The following is a 19186-nucleotide window of genomic DNA, read 5'->3' on the forward strand; positions in this document are numbered from 1 at the left end:
CTGAGGAGGTTCAGCGAGCGGAACACCTCAGTGCATGAAATGAGGCCATGTACCACATTTCGCGTTGAGGCCCCCTATCAAACGCGAGTCTCGTTTTATAACGCTGTGAGCGCCGGGAAACACACGACTAAACCCGCTCGCTAAGGAACTTGGTTCCCATTTAGTTAAATAGTGCCCATTGTTTAAGTCCACAATATGACTCTTTTTCAGAACTCCAGCACTTTCTGTTTTTATTTCAGATCTCCAGCATCCACAGTATTTTGTTTTTATTTTAGCTGCCCTGTGGTTGGAAGGACATAGAACATAGAACATTACAGCGCAGTACGGGCCCTTTGGCCCTCGATGTTGCGCCGACCTGTGAAACCATCTGAAGCCTATCTGACCTACACTATTCCATTTTCATCCATATGTCTATCCAGTGACCACTTAAATGCCCTTAAAGTTGGCGAGTCTACTACTGTTGCAGGCAGGGCGTTCCACACCCCTACTACTCTGAGTAAAGAAACTGCCTCTGACATCCGTCCTATATCTATCACCCCTCAATTTAAAGCTATGTCCCCTCGTGTTGGTCATCACCATCCGAGGAAAAAGACTCTCACTGTCCACCCTATCTAACCCTCTGACTATCTTATATGTCTCTATTAAGTCACCTCTCAGCCTTCTCCTCTCTAACGAAAACAATCTCAATTCCCTGAGCCTTTCCTCGTAAGACCTTCCCTCCATACTAGGCAACATCCTAGTAAATCCCCTCTGAACTCTTTCCAAAGCTTCCACATCCTTCCTATAATGTGGTGACCAGAACTGCACGCAGTACTCCAGGTGCGGCCGCACCAAAGTTATGTACAGCTGCAGCATGACCTTGTGGTTCCGAAACTCAATCCCCCTGCTTATAAAGGCTAGCACACCATATGCCTTCTTAACAGCCCTATTAACCTGGGTGGCAACTTTCAGGGATTTATGTACCTGGATGCCGAGATCTCTCTGTTCATCTACACTACCAAGAATCTTGCCATTAGCCCAGTACTCTGCATTCCTGTTACTCCTTCCAAAGTGAACCACCTCACACTTTTCCGCATTAAACTCCATCTGCCACCTCTCAGCCCAGCTCTGCAGCTTATCTATGTCCCTCTGTATCCTATAACATCCTTCAGCACTATCCACAACTCCACCGACCTTCGTGTCATCTGCAAATTTACTAACCCATCCTTCTACACCCTCTTCCAGGACATTTATAAAAATGACAAACAGCAGTGGCCCCAAAACAGATCCTTGCGGTACACCACTAGTAACTGAACTCCAGGATGAACATTTGCCATCAACCACCACCCTCTGTCTTCTTTCAGCTAGCCAATTACTGATCCAAACCGCTAAATCACCTTCAATTCCATACTTCCTTATTTTCTGCAATAGCCTACCGTGGGGAACCTTATCAAACGCCTTACTGAAATCCATATACACCACATCAACAGCTTTACCCTGATCCACCTGTTTGGTCACCTTCTCAAAAAACTCAATAAGGTTTGTGAGGCATGACCTACCCTTCACAAAACCGTGTTGACTATCGTTAATCAACTTGGTCTTTTCAAGATGATTATAAACCCTATCTCTTATAACCTTTTCCAACATTTTACCCACAACCGAAGTAAGGCTCACAGGTCTATAATTACCAGGGTTGTCTCTACTCCCCTTCTTGAACAAGGGGACAACATTTGCTATCCTCCAGTCTTCCGGCACTATTCCTGTCGACAAAGACGACATAAAGATCAAGGACAAATGCTCTGCAATCTCCTCCCTGGCTTCCCAGAGAATCCTAGGATAAATCCCATCTGGCCCAGGGGACTTATCTATTTTGACATTTTCCAAAATTGCTAACACCTCCTCCTTTTGAACCTCAATTCCATCTAGCCTGGTCGACTGAACCCGAGTGTTCTCCTCGACAACATTGTCTTTCTCCAGTGTAAACACTGACAAAAAATATCCATTTAACGCTTCCCCTACCTCCTCTGATTCCACACACAACTTTCCACTACTATCCTTGATTGGCCCTAATCTTACTCTAGTCATTCTTTTGTTCCTGATATACCTATAGAAAGCCTTAGGGTTTTCCTTGATCCTATCCGCCAACGACTTTTCGTGTCCTCTCCTCGCTCTTCTTAACTCTCCCTTTAGGTCCTTCCTGGCTAACTTGTAACTCTCAAGTGCCCTAACTGAGCCTTCATGTCTCATCCTAACATAAGCCTTCTTCTTCCTCTTGACAAGTGCTTCAACTTCCTTAGTAAACCACGGTTCCCTTGCTCGACAACTTCCTCCCTGCCTGACAGGTACATACTTAAATGAAATGAAAAATGAAATGAAAATGAAAATCGCTTATTGTCACGAGTAGGCTTCAATGAAGTTACTGTGAAAAGCCCCTAGTCGCCACATTCCGGCGCCTGTCCGGGGAGGCTGGTACGGGAATCGAACCGTGCTGCTGGCCTGCTTGGTCTGCTTTAAAAGCCAGCGATTTAGCTGAGTGAGCTAAACCAGCCCCTTATCAAGGACACGCAGTAGCTGTTCCTTGAAAAAGCTCCACATTTCGATTGTACCCATCCCCTGAAGTTTCCTTCCCCATCCTATACATCCTAAATCTTGCCGAATAGCATCATAATTGCCTTTCCCCCAGCTATAATTCTTGCCTTGCGGTATATACCTATCTCTGCCCATTGCTAAAGTAAACATAACCGAGTTGTGATCACTATCACCAAAGTGCTTACCTACATCCAAATCTAACACCTGGCCGGGTTCATTACCCAGTACCAAATCCAATGTGGCCTCGCCCCTTGTTGGCCTGTCTACATACTGTGTCAGAAAACCCTCCTGCACACACTGCACAAAAACTGACCCATCTATAGTACTCGAACTATAGTATTTCCAGTCAATATTTGGAAAGTTAAAGTCCCCCATAACAACTACCCTGTTACTCTCGCTCCTGTCGAGAATCATCTTTGCAATCCTTTCCTCTACATCTCTGGAACTATTCGGAGGTCTATAGACAACTCCCAACAGGGTGACCTCTCCTCTACTGTTCCTAACTTCGGCCCATACTACCTCAGTAGACGAGTCCTCAAGCGTCCTTTCTACCGCCGTAATACTTTCCTTGATTAACAATGCCACACCCCCCCCCTCTTTTACCATCTTCTCTGTTCTTACAGAAACATCTAAATCCTGGAACCTGCAACAACCATTCCTGTCCCTGCTCTACCCATGTCTCCGAAATCGGAGATCAAAATCTCTGACAAACAGTCTCCTTTCAGTATTAAAGTGCACTTCTTTCTGACAACCTTTGCAGTAACATCCTGTGAAGAGGTTTAGGGGGGCATAAGCACCAACACAGTGCAGTTTGTTTCTGTGCTGTAACCAAAATAATATAATTATGTTGAATATAATTATGTAGAATTGTATATAAATTCTACATAATTATATTCAACATAATTATATTATTTTGGTTAATGTATTTCTTTTTTTTAAATTTAGACTACCCAATTAGGTTTTTTCCCCCAATTTAGCATGACCAATCCACCAACCTGCACATCTTTGGGTTATGGGGGTGACACAGGGAGAATGCGCAAACTCCACACGGATAGTGACCCAGGGCCAGGAGCGAACCTGAGTCCTCAGTGCCGTGAGGCAGCAGTGCTAACCACTGTGCCGCCCATGATTAATGTATTTCTTATACACAAAAGGCTGAATCATATTCCTTTTTTAAATGGATGGAAGGAAAGAGGTTCTAAAATAAAGAACAAAAATAAATAAAAATCTTCCGGCCACAGGATATTAAAAAATAATTCGCCTCCAAAAGATCATTACGTTTACCCTGAAGAGCAATGTTATTTCGATCCAGAAGATACCAGGTTCAATTCCTGACCTGCACTGAATTAGCTGACTGTAGGGAGTGGTGATGGATTTATCCTCATCACTTTTGGATTAGGGCTGGGAAGGAATGGCCATGCAAAAGTAATGGAAGATATTTGCAACAACCAAACAGCCGAACAAAAGATTCACACTTGGACAATGGCTACCAATGTGAAGCAACAAAGTTCACCCAACGACCATGACTGTATCCAGCAAGGAATCAATGGCCTCAGATTTGAAACCAGAGGCCTTCAAGATGATGGGTCTCATTATTCAGGTGTAAGGACGGTACCTTGCAATCCCTATTGGCCCATACTAATTTTCTAGGCCATCATCTATCGGACCAGTGGAGAAAAGAAAATTGACATACAAAACAAAAAAATGTAAATGAGAGAATTGGCACCTCAGGTGGATGAGAACAAGACCAATAAAGAGGTGAAATAATATGCAATCCTGCTCAGTCATTTTATATTCTTTTCTTACCATAATCTTTGCTTCTTCTTGTACTCGCTGTTTCTGATCCATGCGTTTAGCATCATTTTCTGCCATTTGTTCCTGTAGACCAGCCAGGACTTCTTGCTGTTTCTCATATTGCTCCTTCATTTCTTTTTCTATCCTCTCCTCTTTAGCAAGCCGGTCCTTCTCCCATAACTCTTCATAGATCTGATTCGCTTCCTTCTGCTGATTCTGCAGGTTCTTGTTGAACTCTATTTGCGCCTTTCTGTCCTTGACCAATTCTAGCTCACGCTGATGAGATAGCTTTGTCTGCAACTCCTCAGACTGCTGCCTGAAATATTTATGAGTCACAGGTGGAGTGATGGAAATGCCATTATGATACAATCTAAACTTGCTGATATAAATAGCTTGAATATGGTAACATAGTGGTTATGTTCCAGGACTTAATGAAAGATTTTGGACTTTTCAATAAAGATTTTTAATACATGTCAATGATGACTACAAGAATGGACTTTAAAGCCTCCATTACTTGGCATTGTTCATGTCAGAAAAGGCAGTCTTTTGCAAAATTTGTTAACTGACATGTCCTTTCCATCATCATGGATGTGTTTATTACAACATTGGCAGTTATGCTGAGCCAACAAACAGGACGTGTCAGCAAGACTGACCTTAGTAAGAAGAAACATTGCTAACAGTTGCAGAGATAATGAAGATCTTCGGATCTGATAAGAAATTATTTTGTGTTCAAAGTTCCAAAACAACCCATATTTGGTGTGACAATCATCCAGCTGATTTTTCAGACAAAAATATAGAGAACAGCACATTCCACAAAGCGGTTTTCAGAAGGATCACATGCAAAATCAAGACAAGAGAGCATAGGAGACAAACCTCCTTATTCTCACAAGAACAAATTGATCATTTATTTGTCTTCAGTTGCATTTGTTGTGGTGATATGCCTGTGAATAATATTGTATATAGTTAACAATGCGACCTCCAACCAGCTGATGGCGCCAGATATCGGTCATGTGACATCCGACTATCGCCAGTTGGCGTACAAGACAGTTGTACATTGGTTAGTTCCAGGACAGTCCATAAAACTCAATTAGTAACTTAGCCTGTATAGTATTCTGTTTGTTACCTTTCCACCTGTTAATCAATAAATCTCATTCTAGTTAAGTCACCAGCAGTGCTGTGTGAATCATTGCACATACAAGGTACACAGCATTTATTAGGAAGTGTTGTTGAAGTAGCTACAACTTTATTTGCATGGCTCCAATATGACAAAGGGGACATGCCATTTTGGAAAGACGGGAAGCTAGGAAAAGGTGAAGGGTTGGCTCTGTTAATGAGGATGATATTAGTACAACAGAGGAAGGTATATAAGTTAATGTAGTGGTAAGAAATAGCAATGATACGAAGTCACTTGTGGAGGTACTTTATAGGTCCCCTGGTATTAATATAAACCGTTGGTCAGGGTATGCAGGAAGAAACAGCAAGGGCTTGTGAGAAAGGTACAGCGATAAACATGGGTGATTTTAATCTCTACAGGTAGATTGGACAAATCAGATTGTATGTAGCCTGGAAGATGAGTTCATAGAGTGTTTCAGGGACAGTTATTTGGAGCAGCACGTTCTAGAGCCAACCAGAAAGCAGTTTATTCTAGAAAACCAGAAATGTTGGAGAATGAAAGGCTCAGTGAGAGGGAAGAACTGAGGGAGATCAATATTAGGAGAGAAATGGTGCTGGGAAAATTGATGGGATTGAAGGCAAATAAATCCCCATGGCCTGATAATCTGCATCCCCTAGTGCTTAAGGAGATGGCGCTGCAAATAGTGGATGCATTGGTGGTCATCTTCCGGGTATATAGACGCTGGAACAGTCCCTGCAGATAGGTAGCTAATGTCATTTTAATATTCAAAAAGGGAGGTAGAGAGAAAATACGGAATTGCAGACCAGTCAGCCTAACATCGGTAGTGGGGAAAATGCTTGAATCCATTATCAAGGACTTTATAGCGGAACATTTAGAAAACAGTGGCAGGATCAGTCAGTGTCAGCATGGATCTATGAAGGAGAAATCATGCTTGACAAATCTATTGGAATTCTCTGAAGATGTAACTCGTACAGTTGACAAGGGGGAGCCAGTCAATGTGGTATATTTGGACTTTCTGAAGGTGTTTCACAAAGTCCCACAAAAGAAGAGATTATTGTGCAAGATTAAAGTGCATGGGATTGGGGGAAGAGTATTGAGGTGGATAGAAAACTGGTTGGTAGAGAGGAAATAAAGAGTAGGAATTAATGGGTCCTTTTCAAATTGGCAGGCAGTAACTAGTAGGATGCCACATGGATCGGTGCTGGGACCCCAGCTACTCACAATATATGTTAATGATTTGGATGAGAGACCAAAATGTAACATCTCAAAGTTTGCAGATGATACCAAGTTGGGTGGGAGGGTAAACTGTGACGAGGATGCAGAGATCCTACAGCATGATCTGGACAGGTTGGGCGAGTGGATCAAATCAATGGCAGATGCAGTATAATTTGGATAATTGTGATGTTATTCACTTTGGAAGCAAAAACAGGAAGGCAGATTACTACCTGAATGGTTGTAAATTGGGAGAGGGAAGTATGCGGGAGGACCTGGGTGTCCTTGTACACCAGTCGCTGAAGGTGCAGCAGGCGGTAAAGAAGGCTAATGGTATGTTGGCCTTCATTGCGAGAGGTTTGGAGTACAGGAGAAGGGATGTGTTGTTGCAATTATACAGGACCTTGGTGAGGCCACACCTGGAGTATTATGTGCAGTTTTGGTCTCCTTTTCTGAGGAAGGATGTTTTTGCTCTCGAGGAGTGCAGCGAAGGTTTACCAGGATGATTCCAGGGATGGTGGGACTGTCATACGAGGAGAGATTGACTCGGTTAGGATTATTCTCGCTGGAGTTCAGAAGAATGAGGGGAGATCTCATAAAGACTTCTAAAATTCGAACAGGACTAGACAGGGTAGATGCAGGGAAGATGTTCCTGATGGTGGGTGTGTCCAGAACCAAGGGTCACAGTCTGAGGATTCAGGGTAAACCATTTTGGACAGAGATAAGGAGAGATTTCTTCACTCAAAGAGTGTGAGCTTGTGGAATTCATTACCACAGGAAGTAGTTGATGCTAAAACATTGAGTATATTCAAGAGGTAGCTAGATATAGCACTTGGGGAAAATGGGATCAAAGGTTATGGGTAGAAAGCAGGATTAGACTATTGAGTTGGATGATCAGCCATGATCGTGATAAATGGCAGAACAGGCTCGAGGGCCCAAAAGGCCACCTCTTTCTCCTATCTTCTACGTATCTATGTAGATCTGGCAACGTGTGGTTTCCAATGGCCTCTGTAGTGGGAAACACTCCCTGTCCCTGCCACAGGACCTAATCCTGGATGGGAGAATTCTGCCCAAATAGTTTGAGTTAAAAGAACAGGATAAAATTTGACAGATAGAGTATAAAGCAGGAAGATGGACTTCTGGTGGCGGCCATGGTGTGACTGGTCGCACATAGTGCAGCACCTGCTTGAAGGCGTAGAAAAGAGCTCTTTTTACCCGAAATTGGGTGCAACTTCGACAGAAAAGTGTAGCTGAAGGTCGGAGGAGAGTGTTATGTCTGTTGGTTTCCAAACCCAGCAGAATAAGGTGAAAGACCTGGCCAAAGGTTGGAAGGGACCTATGGTGCAGCAGAAGGATGGCAGCGAGGGAAGGGCGAATGCAAGTTGGAAAGCCCCAGATGGAACAGTTGATGGCTTTCGTCAAAGAAGAGTTCCACCAGCAGAGGAAGGAGATGCAGGAGGATCGCTCAAAGGAAATCAAAAGGGTGGTGGCGCCCCTAAAGGGCTCAATGGAGAGGGTGGAGAAATGTTTGGAGGCGCAGGGGTCGCAGATCTGAGAGATTGAGACTGAGATGTCAGACCACAGTGGTGGTGGTATTGGAGGCGGAGGTGGCCTATTAGGAGAACTTTGTAAGATGTTGACTGCAAAGATGGAGAAGCAGGAAATAGATTGTGAAGGCAGAATCTACAGATAGTGAGCCTGCCTTAAGGAGTGGAAGGTGCGAGTGCCACGAGGTATGTTTTGAGAATGCTGGCGGGTTTGGTGGCAGAGGGGGTGTTGGATAAGGTCTCTGAAGTGGACAGAGCGTACAGGTCTCTGAGGCAGAGGCTTAGAGCGGGGGTGCCACTGGTGGTGTTCATGGAAAAAGAAGATTCTGTATTGGGCCAGGGAGAAGCGCAACTGTAAATGGGAGGTGAGCATGGTTTGAAAATACCGGGACGTTGGAGCTGAGCTGGCAAAACGGTGTGCAGGGTTCAACAAAGCCAAGGCGGTGCTATATCGATGGCAGATCAAGTTTGGGGTGCTCTACCCAGCAAAGCTTTGGGTGACAAATCAAGGCTAGGAATACTACTTTGAGATTCCAGAAGCGGCCAATGACTTTATCAAGGAACATAAACTGGGGGAGAACTGAACGGAATGATTCTGGGAGATGGAGGTGCTGGCACTTTGAAGTAGTTGGGAATACGGGTGGAGTGGGGGTTGGAGGAGTGGGGGATTTTCTTTTCCTCCGATGTGGAGGTTTTTTTTCTTTTTTTATGGTTGGATTGACAAAGCGAGGCAGGGGAGAAAAATTTGTAAGGTGGAAGGTCAAAATGTATGAAAGCTCTATGTGCATCAGATTTGGAGATGACAACACGCTGACGTCTTCCAAAAGGGTAGTTGGATAATTGGATCAACCTTTTCATCTTTACAGATGTGGGGTAAAATTCTCCCCCACCCGGCGGGGCGGGGGGGTCCAAGCGCAGCGGAGTGGCGCCAACCACTCCGGCATCAGGCCTCCCCAAAAGGTGCAGAGTTAGGGGCAAGGCCCGCGCTGGAGTGGCTCCCGCTCCGCCGACTGGCGCCAACAGCCTTTGGCGCCACGCCGATCAGTGTCGGGGCTGGCCGAAAGGCCTTCGCCAGTCAGCGCGAGTCCGTGCATGCGCCGGCACGTCAGCGGCCGCTGACGTCACCACTGACGGATGCGCGATGGAGGGGGTCTCTTCCGCCTCCGCCATGGTGGAGGCCGTGGCGGAAGAAAAAGAGTGCCCCCACGGCACTGGCCCGCCGGCCAATCGGTGGACCCCGATCGCGGGCCAGGCCACCATGGGGGCACCCCGGGGTCCGATCGCTCCGCGCCCCCAGGACCCCAGGGCCCACGTCGGCGGGAGAGGCCTGACAGCGGCGGGACTTCGGCCCACGGCGGGGGCGGGATTTACGGAGGCCCCGGTCGATTCCCCGACCCTGCGGGGAGTTGGAGAATTCCGCCCCTGGTTTCTAATAACATGCTCTACTGTTAAGCAGGACATTGATGAAGAAAATGCAGATGACATTCGACAGAGCAATAATTGTTGGAAACACTGTAGATCTACATTTTACTAGGTCAGGACTGCCATTACTGCTTACCATTAAACAAGCCAGACATTTCTCAAATAATTCATGAAGTCTTCGGGGAATAGGAATTTAATAGACAAGAAGAAGAACATTTGGAAATTGTACAGACAATTATGCACATCTGGGGCCACAAAAACTGAATGCTTAATTGCAAGATGCTGGAGCGCTTAATAATAAATATTGGCTCATGGCTCAGTGCGAAATGAGCCTTATTGGCTCATGGCTCAGTGCGAAATTTGTATAAAATATATCGAAAGAGACCATTATCCAGAGAATCTAACAATTAGTGACAATGGACTTAAAAGCATGGGACAAAGGTTGGGATTTTTTTTGCTGCACTTTATTGATATGCTGACCAGACCATTGTATTACATGGTATGGACAAATGGACCATTATCGATAAGGTCATGAAGAAATAGGAGGGAACAGGATTAGGGACACTCGTGGAATTCCTAACAGATAATGGTGGGGAATTTGCCAATGTGGAATTTTGTGAAAACTGGAACATCATAGTTCCGCACACTGCAGCTGAGAGCCCAATCAGTATTGGTCTGTGCGAGATAAATAATAGAACATATAGAACATACAGTGCAGAAGGAGGCCATTCGGCCCATCGAGTTTGCACCGACCCACTTAAGCCTTCACTTCCACCCTATCCCCGTAACCCAATAATCCCTTCTAACCTTTTTGGACACTAAGGGCAATTTAGCATGGCTAATCCACCTAACCTGCACGTCTTTGGACTGTGGGAGGAAACTGGAGCACCCGGAGAAAACCCATGCAGACACGGGGAGAACGTGCAGATTCCGCACAGACAGTGACCCAGCGGGGAATCGAACCCGATAAAAATCTTTATTAGTGTCACTAGTAGGCTTACATTAATGAAGTTACTGTGAAAGCCCCTAGTTTCCACACTCTGGCGCCTGCTCGGGTACACTGAGGGAGAATTCACCTAACAAGCACTTGTGGGAGGAAACCGGAGCACCCGGAAGAAACCCACATAGATACAAGGCGAACATGTAGACTCCGCACAGTGACCCAAGGCAGGAATTGAACCCGGTCCCTGGCAGTGTGAAGTAACAGTGTTAACCACTGTGCTACCATGCCGCCTCTTTTTTTTTAATACCATGTATCGCTTGCCTAGTGGTGCTGCAGCTCGGCGGGTGGCCAGACGCCAGCAGCAGCATTTCCAGATGCTCAAGGTTTGCCCCATGTGCCGGACCGCTCCACATACCTTGCGGACCCGGCTGCCCATCAGGCCAGGGTGGGATCCAGCGGGGGAGTCCCGCAAGGGCACAGGGTGTACAGGCGTCGCTGGTCGTTTGAACAGATGACGGACAGTGCGTACCGTAGGAGGCTCCGCCTCAACAAAAAGGCGGTACGGCATCTGTGCAATGTCCTCTGGATCATTCCAGGGCTCGAGTGGGGACCTCTGTGATATCTCACAGACCACAGCCCATAGGTGCATCTGACAGGTCACGGCTATTCTGTTTGCCCGGGCGGAAAATTACATCAACTTTGACATGGACCAAGTCCAGCAAGATGCCTGGGCAGCAGGTTTCTCCACCATCACCAGGCTGCCCCAGTTCCAGGTGGTAATAGATGGCATGCTTATTTGCCCTGCGCTCACCTGGCCATCTGGGAGTGCCCTACATTATACAACATACATACATACATACAACATACATACAGCTCGTATGCGACCACCAAATGAAGATCATGCATGGGTTTGCACATTTCCCAGCAATCCTTTCTGGGCAGTCTTTTGCCACGCGGAGGCTACCTCCCCTGCATGCCAGTAGCTGCAGTGTTATTTGGAGCTGGCTCCTGGGCCTCTCCCAACGGTGGGGTTAGTTTTAGGGTTGGTGGGGGGAGAGAGGGCAGTGGTGCCAGTTGCGACCCCAAATTCTTCCTCCACGACCTCCTCCTGGGCCAGGCGGACAAAGACCTGGCCCCCAGAACCAGTATATGTGATGGAGGGAGGGGTCCCTCAGGCCGAGCATGAGCAGCGCCATCCCAGATCTAACCTCCCCCAGTAGGTGCGGCAGGAGGAGCTCCATGGGGATGTAGGGCGGGATGTTCATCAGTATGATATGTTCTGCAGTGGCCTTCAGGGGGCCCACTGCCACTTACATCCCACCCACCGTGAGCCCCTTCTCAATGGCGAGGTGGACTGCCTGCTCAGCCCGAAGGAAAAACACAGCCTTGATGTACATGTGCGAGACCTCTGCAATGGTTGAGGGGCCGACGACCCCGGCCATTGTGCGCACACATGCCTCGATGGTCATGGTGGGGTGGGCGGAATATTTAACCCCAAGCTGCCGAGTAAGCAGCGGAATGGTGATGGGGTCACGGGAGTGGTGGGGGGGTTGTAAGCCGCCACCCCTGAATAGATGGCGTTGGAAGGCCCCACCACTGGCGAAGATGGTGACGCCATCGGGGTACAAGTTACGATCACCCCAATGTGGCTTTGGCTGTGTTAATGAGAATCAGTAGGATGGTGGGGTGGCAAAAAAGCCTTGGTCAGCCCCACTCTCACATCCGCCTTTGGTGTTGAAGTCTTAGAGTCGGAGTCTTAAGCCCGGGGGGGGGGGCAGCAATCCCACAGCCCATTAGAGGTTCCACTCCCACCTTGGGGTTGAGTGGGAGGACAGAGGGTGTGGCAGAATCTTCAGTTCAGGGGGCCCCAGCAAGGCTAAAGACCATATAGTCCCTCCTTGGGTGCTGGATGGGAGGACAGAGATGAGGCAGAGTCTTCAGCCCAGGAGAGTCCAGCGATCCCACAGCCCACAAAAGTCCCACTCCCACCTGGGATATTGAGTGGGAGGACATAGGGAGGGGCAGAGTCTTCAACCTGAAAAGGTCCCCAAAAAAATTTCAGTGATGTGAGTGAGCACCAAGCTATCCTCTTTTCTCTCTCTTGCAGACAGCAGTTACCCTCCCTCCTTCCACTTCTCTCTCCTCCCCTCCTTGCCCCCTCTAAGCAGGCAGGCAGAAGGGGGCGGTGGTGCTTACTCACAGCAAAGAAAAAGAAAAGGCTTCACTTCTATCTCTCCCTTCTTCTCCAGGCAGCAGGAGCCTTCCCTCCTTCCTCCAGTCTGGTAGTCAAGCGGGTAGGCAGCAAACCAAACCAAGGGTGAGGTAGCAGCAAACGGAAACCAGGGGCGCGATTCTCCGCAAATGCGGAGAGTCGTGAAGGCTGCCGTGAAACTGGCCGTGTTTCACGGCAGCCTCCGCGCCCCCTCCCGGGACCCGATTCTGCTCCCCGGTCGGGGCTAGCAGCGGGGCCCCGTGAACCTCGGCATCGCAGGCTTAGCGAACTTCGCTAAGCCCGCGCGCCAAGGTTAACGGCGGCTGACGCAAACGATGACGTCAGCCGCGCATGCGCGGATTGGACGGCTCCAATCCGCACATGCGCGGGCCGTTATGCCCCTCAGCCGCCCCGCGGACTGATCCAGCGGGGCGGTGGAGGAACAAAGAGTGTGCGGGGTTCGGACCCGCTGCCCGCGATCGGTGCCCACCGATCGCGGGCCCATGCCACCCTTGGCACAGCCGTGGTGCGGCCGTGCCAATCGGTGGCATAGTTCTCCAGAACGGCACTTTGCGGCCGTTTTAACGAACTGTGAGAGCAGGTGTGTTGGAGTTCGTGAAAACGGCCGTAAAGGCCTGGGAAATCAGCCCATCGGCTAGGGGAGAATCACCGTAAAAAACGGCGAGCAGCGATTCGTGTTGTGGGGCGGCCGTGGGGGGGGGGGGGGGGGGGGGGGGGAGAGAGAATAGCGGGAGGTCGGGAAAAATATCGGGAAGGCCCTCCCGCTATTCTCCGACTCGTCGTGGGGGGCGGAGAATCGCGCCCCTCGTCTTCAAAGAACTTTGCAGCCAAAATAGACAAGCACACAGATTAACACACAGCCTGCAACCACGAGGGGCATCTGTCATTTATCAGTAATTGCATTGTTAAACACAGGTGATTACCATTGGCTCAACCTGCAAAAGTGGATAAATGGGCACAGCTGGAAGAGTTAGGTTCAGGGTACCATAAGGAATGTGTAACTACTGAGCTGTATGAAGAATAAATTGCTAAAAGACAAGCTACTGTATTGTTCTTTTCCCAATATGCAATTATTAATGTGACCATCAGAGGAGTTTCTCCCAACTCGGGCACCCCAAGCTGGAAGATTTCCTGGCTCCTGCTACACAACTTGGGAGCAAACATCTGGCCCATTATATCTCTCGCTCTGGCAAGTAAAGTACCCAGCATCGTTTATTGGCTGCTGCTAGGGTATTTTTGGGATAAAGGACATGAATCACAGAATCGCTACCGTGCAAAAGGAAGCATTCGGCCCATCAAATCTGCACCGACCCTCTGAAAGAGCACCCCACCCAGGCCTATTCTCCTGCCCTTTCCCCCCAACCCTGGCAACTTATACATCCTTGGACACGAAGGGGCAATTTTATCATGGCCAATCCACCTAACCTGCACATCTTTAGACTGTGGGAGGAAATTGGAGCAGCCAGAGGAAGCCCACACAGACACGGGGAGAAAGTGCAAACTCCATCCACACACAGTCACCCAAGGCTGGAATTGAACCAGGGTCTCTGGCACTGTATGACAGCAGCGCTAACTACTGTGACACTGTGCTGCCCCCATGTCCCAAACATCCCCATGCAAAACGTCAGGTAACTAACTTAAAACATACATCATAGAATTTCATAGAATTTACAGTGCAGAAGGAGGCCATTCGGCCCATCGAGTCTGCACAGGCTCTTGGAAAGAGCACCCTACCCAAGGTCAACACCTCTACCCTATCCCCATAACCCAGTAACCCCACCCAACACTAAGCCATTTTGGACACTAAGGGCAATTTATCATGGCCAATCCACCCAAGACATGCCCAGAGTTCAGGGCGGCACAGAGCCACTCAGTATCCCCATCACTAGGCAGGCACTCGACTGAATAAATAATCCCATTAAATTCCATAAGTTTTAGCACTCTCATTTGTCCTATTCTCTTCATTTCATTCCACTTTTTAAGTGAGTTTTGGAGGTTGCACAAAGCTGAGTTTCTTGAATTAAAGACAAGGATAAATTCCTCAGACCCAGAGGTTCATCCAATATAAAATGTTACCTGAACTGCTGATCAAGTTTCTCTGCAACCAGTTTTTGTCGTTCCTTCTCCTTTTTTATCTTCAAGTCCTTTACATGTTGTCTGATTTTTGCTTGTCGCTCTAAAGGTGTTTCCCCCATAAGGGACAGTTGGTTCATGTGTTCGTTTTCTTCGGCTTCCAGAAGATCTCGTAGCCTCAATGATTGAAACAAAATTGCATTTAAGAGAGGTTACCATATCAATTGCTATTGAAAATACACAGAAATTGTATCCATTATGGGAGATCTTTACATCCACAGACAGCATGTTAATGATAATTCAGTCATTTTTTGTGCTGAAAACAAATGCCCATTGAAATAAATAAAGTGAATTAAGTAAAGATTAAGTTAACTAACCAAAGATGATCAAAGACTGGTGAAAGCAATGAGTCTAAAGGACATTCTTTTTTTCAAATAAATTTGGAGTACCCAATTCAGTTTTTCCAATAAAGGGGCAATTTAGCATGGCCAATCCACCTACCCTGCACATCTTTGGGTTTTGGGGGCGAATCCCAGTCAAGTACGGGGAGAATGTGCAAACTCCATACGGATAGTGACCCAGAGCCGGGATCGAACCTGGGACCTCAACACCATGATGCAGCAGTGCTAACCACTGTGCCACCGTGCTGCCCTTCTTTTTTTTAAATAAACATTTTATTGAGCTATTTCTTTGGCATTGTATCAGCAACAAAATCAGCAATGTACCTAACAAGAAAAATATAAACATAGTGCAAATACCGCCTCCCTCTCCCACAGGTCCTCCCATTGCTTACCCCACTAAACTAAGCTAACCTAACCCACTCCCCCCCCTTTCTGCTGACGATTAATTCTCTGCGAGGAAGTCGGCGAATGGTTGCCACCTCCAGACGAACCCTTGAGACCTTCTCGTGGCGACCTTAATTTTCTCCAGGCAGAGGAAGCCAGCCATGTCCGAAAGCCAGGTCTCTGATTTTGGGGGCTTTGAGTCCCTCCTGTCATAATATACACATCAGTATATAATAGCGCAGAGATACACACTGACTGACACACTGCAAGACCAATCAACACACACAACACAGCAGCCAGTCACCAGTTAGGGCACGCTCACTATAATGCCAGAGGGCACTAGTTTTCCCGCTCATTCGGGATGCAGCCTCTGAGACGGACAGAGCTCGCAGCTAGTAGCACAAACCTTCACCATGTGCCAACAGTTTAGACTGGTCATGATAGGCATAGGTCTTCAGTTAATCTAACATAGTGTCGGCCCACAGTGCAAGTATGTTCAACAGTTCTTAGCTTAATAAAATAGTGTACTATTACAAGTGTTGGTAGCCTGTCTATGTTACTGCTAAGGTAAACGCAGTCTCCACAGATCCAGAGTACCCAACACATCACCTCCATGCTATTAATATGCGCCTCCGGGCTACGAGGGAAGCAAAGGCCAGAATGTCTGCCTCTTTCTCCTCTTGGATTCCCGGATCTTGCGATACCCCAAAAATCGCCACCTTTGGACTCATTGCCACACTCATATTTAGTACCGTGGATATGGCGTCGGCAAACCCCTGCTAAAATGAAAAATGAAAAACGAAAATTGCTTGTCACGAGTAGGCTTCAATGAGTTACTGTGAAAAGCCCCTAGTCGCCACTTTCCGGCGCCTGTCGGGGAGGCTGGTACGGGAATTGAACCGTGCTGCTGGCCTGCCTTGGTCTGCTTTAAAAGTCAGCGATTTAGCCCAGTGTGCGAAACCAATCCCCTCAGTTTTGGACATGCCCAGAACATATGGACATAATTCGCTGGCCCCCCCGCTCACTTCGCACACCTGTCCTCCACCACAAAGAATCTGCTCATCCAGGCCACTGTCATGTGAGCCTGTGAACAACCTAAAATTGGATCAGGCTGAGCCTGGCACACATTGCGGTCGAGTTGACCCTACCCAATGCGTCCGCCCAAAGGCCCTCCTCCATCTCTCCCTCCAGCTCCTCCTACCACTTTTGCTCCTCGGTCTGCGACTCCTCTGAACCCATAAGCTCTTTATATATGTCCGTGATGCTCCCCTCTCCTATCCATCTTCTGGAAACCACCCTATCCCGAATCCCCTTCAGCAGCAGGAGTAAAAAGTCCCATACCTGTAAATATCGGAATTCATTTCCGCCCGCCAATGCAAACTTCTACTCCAGCGCCCTCATATTCGGGAAACTTCCTTCTATGAACAAGTCCCCCATCTTCTCAATCCCAGCTCTCCGCCAAATTCGGAACCCCCCTTCCATCCTCCCCGCGGCAAACCGGTGGTTACCGCAGGTGGTGGACCACACTGACACCCCCACTGCTCCCACATGTCTCCTCCACTGCCCCCCAGACTCTCAGGGCCGCCACCACCACTGGACTGGTGGAGTACCGCGCTGGCGGGAACGGCAGGGGTGCCGTTACCAACGCCCACAGACTTGTGCCCTTGCAAGAAGCCGCCTCCATGCCCACCCACGCCGGCTCACTCCCCCCCCCCCCCCCCCCCATCAGCCACCTCATCACCATGGCTATGTTAGCCGCCCAGTAGTAATTGCTGAAATTCGGCAGCACCAGCCCTCCATCCCCCCGACTCCGCTCGAGTGTTGCCCTCTTCACACGCGGACACTTTCCCCCCACACAAAGCCCACGGTAATCTTATTGATCCACTTAAAAAAGGACCGCGGGATGAAGATGGGGAGACGAATAGGAATCTCTGGAGGACCGTCATTTTTACGAACTGTACTCTGCCCACCAGAGACAACGGGAGCGCATCCCATCTCCGGAAATCCTCCTTCATCTGATCCACCAATCGGGCCAAGTTCAATTTATGTAGCCTGTCCTAATCCCTCGGCACTTGGATACCCAGGTACCTGAAACTGTCCCAGACCACTCTGAACGGCACTTCCCCCAGTCGCCTCCCCTGACCTCTCGTCTGGACCACAAACGTTTCGCTCTTCCCCATATTGAGCTTATATGCCGAAAACCGGCCAAATTCCCCTAAAATTCCCATAATTTCTTTCATCCCCTCCATTGGGTCGGAGACATACAGCAGTAGGTCATCCGCATACAGCGAGACTCTGTGCTCCAAAACCCCCCGGACCAACCCCTTCCAGCCCCTTGAGGACCTCAGAGCAATTGCCAGCGTTTCTATTGCCAGCGCTTACAGCAGTGGGGAGAGGGGGCAACTCTGTCTCATCCCCCGGTGCAGTCTAAAATAGTCCAAAGTCATCCTGTTTGTCCGTACACTTGCAACCGGAGCCCGGTACAGCAACCTAACCCAGTCAACAAAGCCCCTTCCAAACCCGAACCACTCCAGCACCTCTCATAAGTAATCCCACTCGACCCGGTCAAAGGCTTTTTCTGTGTCCATCGCAACCACCACCTCAACTTCCCTACCTTCCGGGGCATCATGACCACGTTTAGCAGCCGTCTTACATTGGCCACCAGCTGCCTGCCCTTAACGAACCCAGTCTGATCTTCCACTATAACGTCCGGTACACAGTCCTCAATCCTGGAGGACAAAATTTTGGCCAGAAGTTTGGCATCTACGTTCAGTAAGGAAATCGGCCTATAAGACCCACATAGCTCTGGGTCCTTGTCCCTTTTCAGAATGAGCGAGATCATGGCGTGACATCGTCTGGGGCAGAGCCCCCCTTTCCTTGGCTTTGTTAAAGACCTTCATCAGCACCTGCCCCAATATTCCAGAGAACCTTTTATAGAATTCGGCTGGGTACCCGTCCGGTCCCGGGGCCTTGCCTGACTGCATGGTCTTCAGACCCTCCACTATCTCCTCCAGCCCGATCGGGGCCCCCAGCCCTTCTACTAGCTCCCCATCCACCTTTGGGAAAGTCAGCCCATCCAGCCTCCTCCCCATCGGCCCCGCAGGGGTTTCCGACCTGTACAACCTGCTATAAAAATCCCGAAAGGTCTTGCTCACCCCTGCCGAGTCCCGAACTAAGTTTCCATCCCCGTCAATAACTTTCCCTATTTCTCTAGCTGCCTCCCTCTTTCTGAGCTGCTGTGCAAGCATCCTCTGGCCTTCTCCCCGTGCTCGTATATCACCACCTTCACCTTTCTGAGCTGTTCCACTGCCCTCCCGGTGGTTAACAAACCAAATTCCGCCTGTAGCCTCCGGCGTTCCCTTAAAAGCCGTGCCTCTGGAGCCTCCGTACATCTCCTATCCACTCATGGAATCTCTTTTACCAGTCGGTCCGTTTCTGCCCTATCTGTCCTGTCCCTGTGAGCCCGGATCGAGA

General features: G+C 48.5%; 1 protein-coding gene across 1 annotated transcript in view; it reads right to left on the bottom strand.

Annotated features, from left to right (window-relative positions):
* LOC119962643 (cilia- and flagella-associated protein 53-like) overlaps positions 1 to 19186 on the bottom strand; it is an 82359-nt gene that overhangs the window by 47480 nt on the left and 15693 nt on the right. The window contains exons 3-4 of the mRNA XM_038790511.1: positions 14931 to 15104; positions 4375 to 4678 (exon numbers count right to left, since the gene is read on the bottom strand). Coding sequence (XP_038646439.1) covers positions 4375 to 4678; positions 14931 to 15104 — 478 coding nt within the window. The remainder of the gene's footprint in view (positions 1 to 4374; positions 4679 to 14930; positions 15105 to 19186) is intronic.

The sequence above is a fragment of the Scyliorhinus canicula genome, chromosome 3 (genome assembly GCF_902713615.1).
Source record: "Scyliorhinus canicula chromosome 3, sScyCan1.1, whole genome shotgun sequence".
NCBI lineage: Eukaryota > Metazoa > Chordata > Chondrichthyes > Carcharhiniformes > Scyliorhinidae > Scyliorhinus > Scyliorhinus canicula.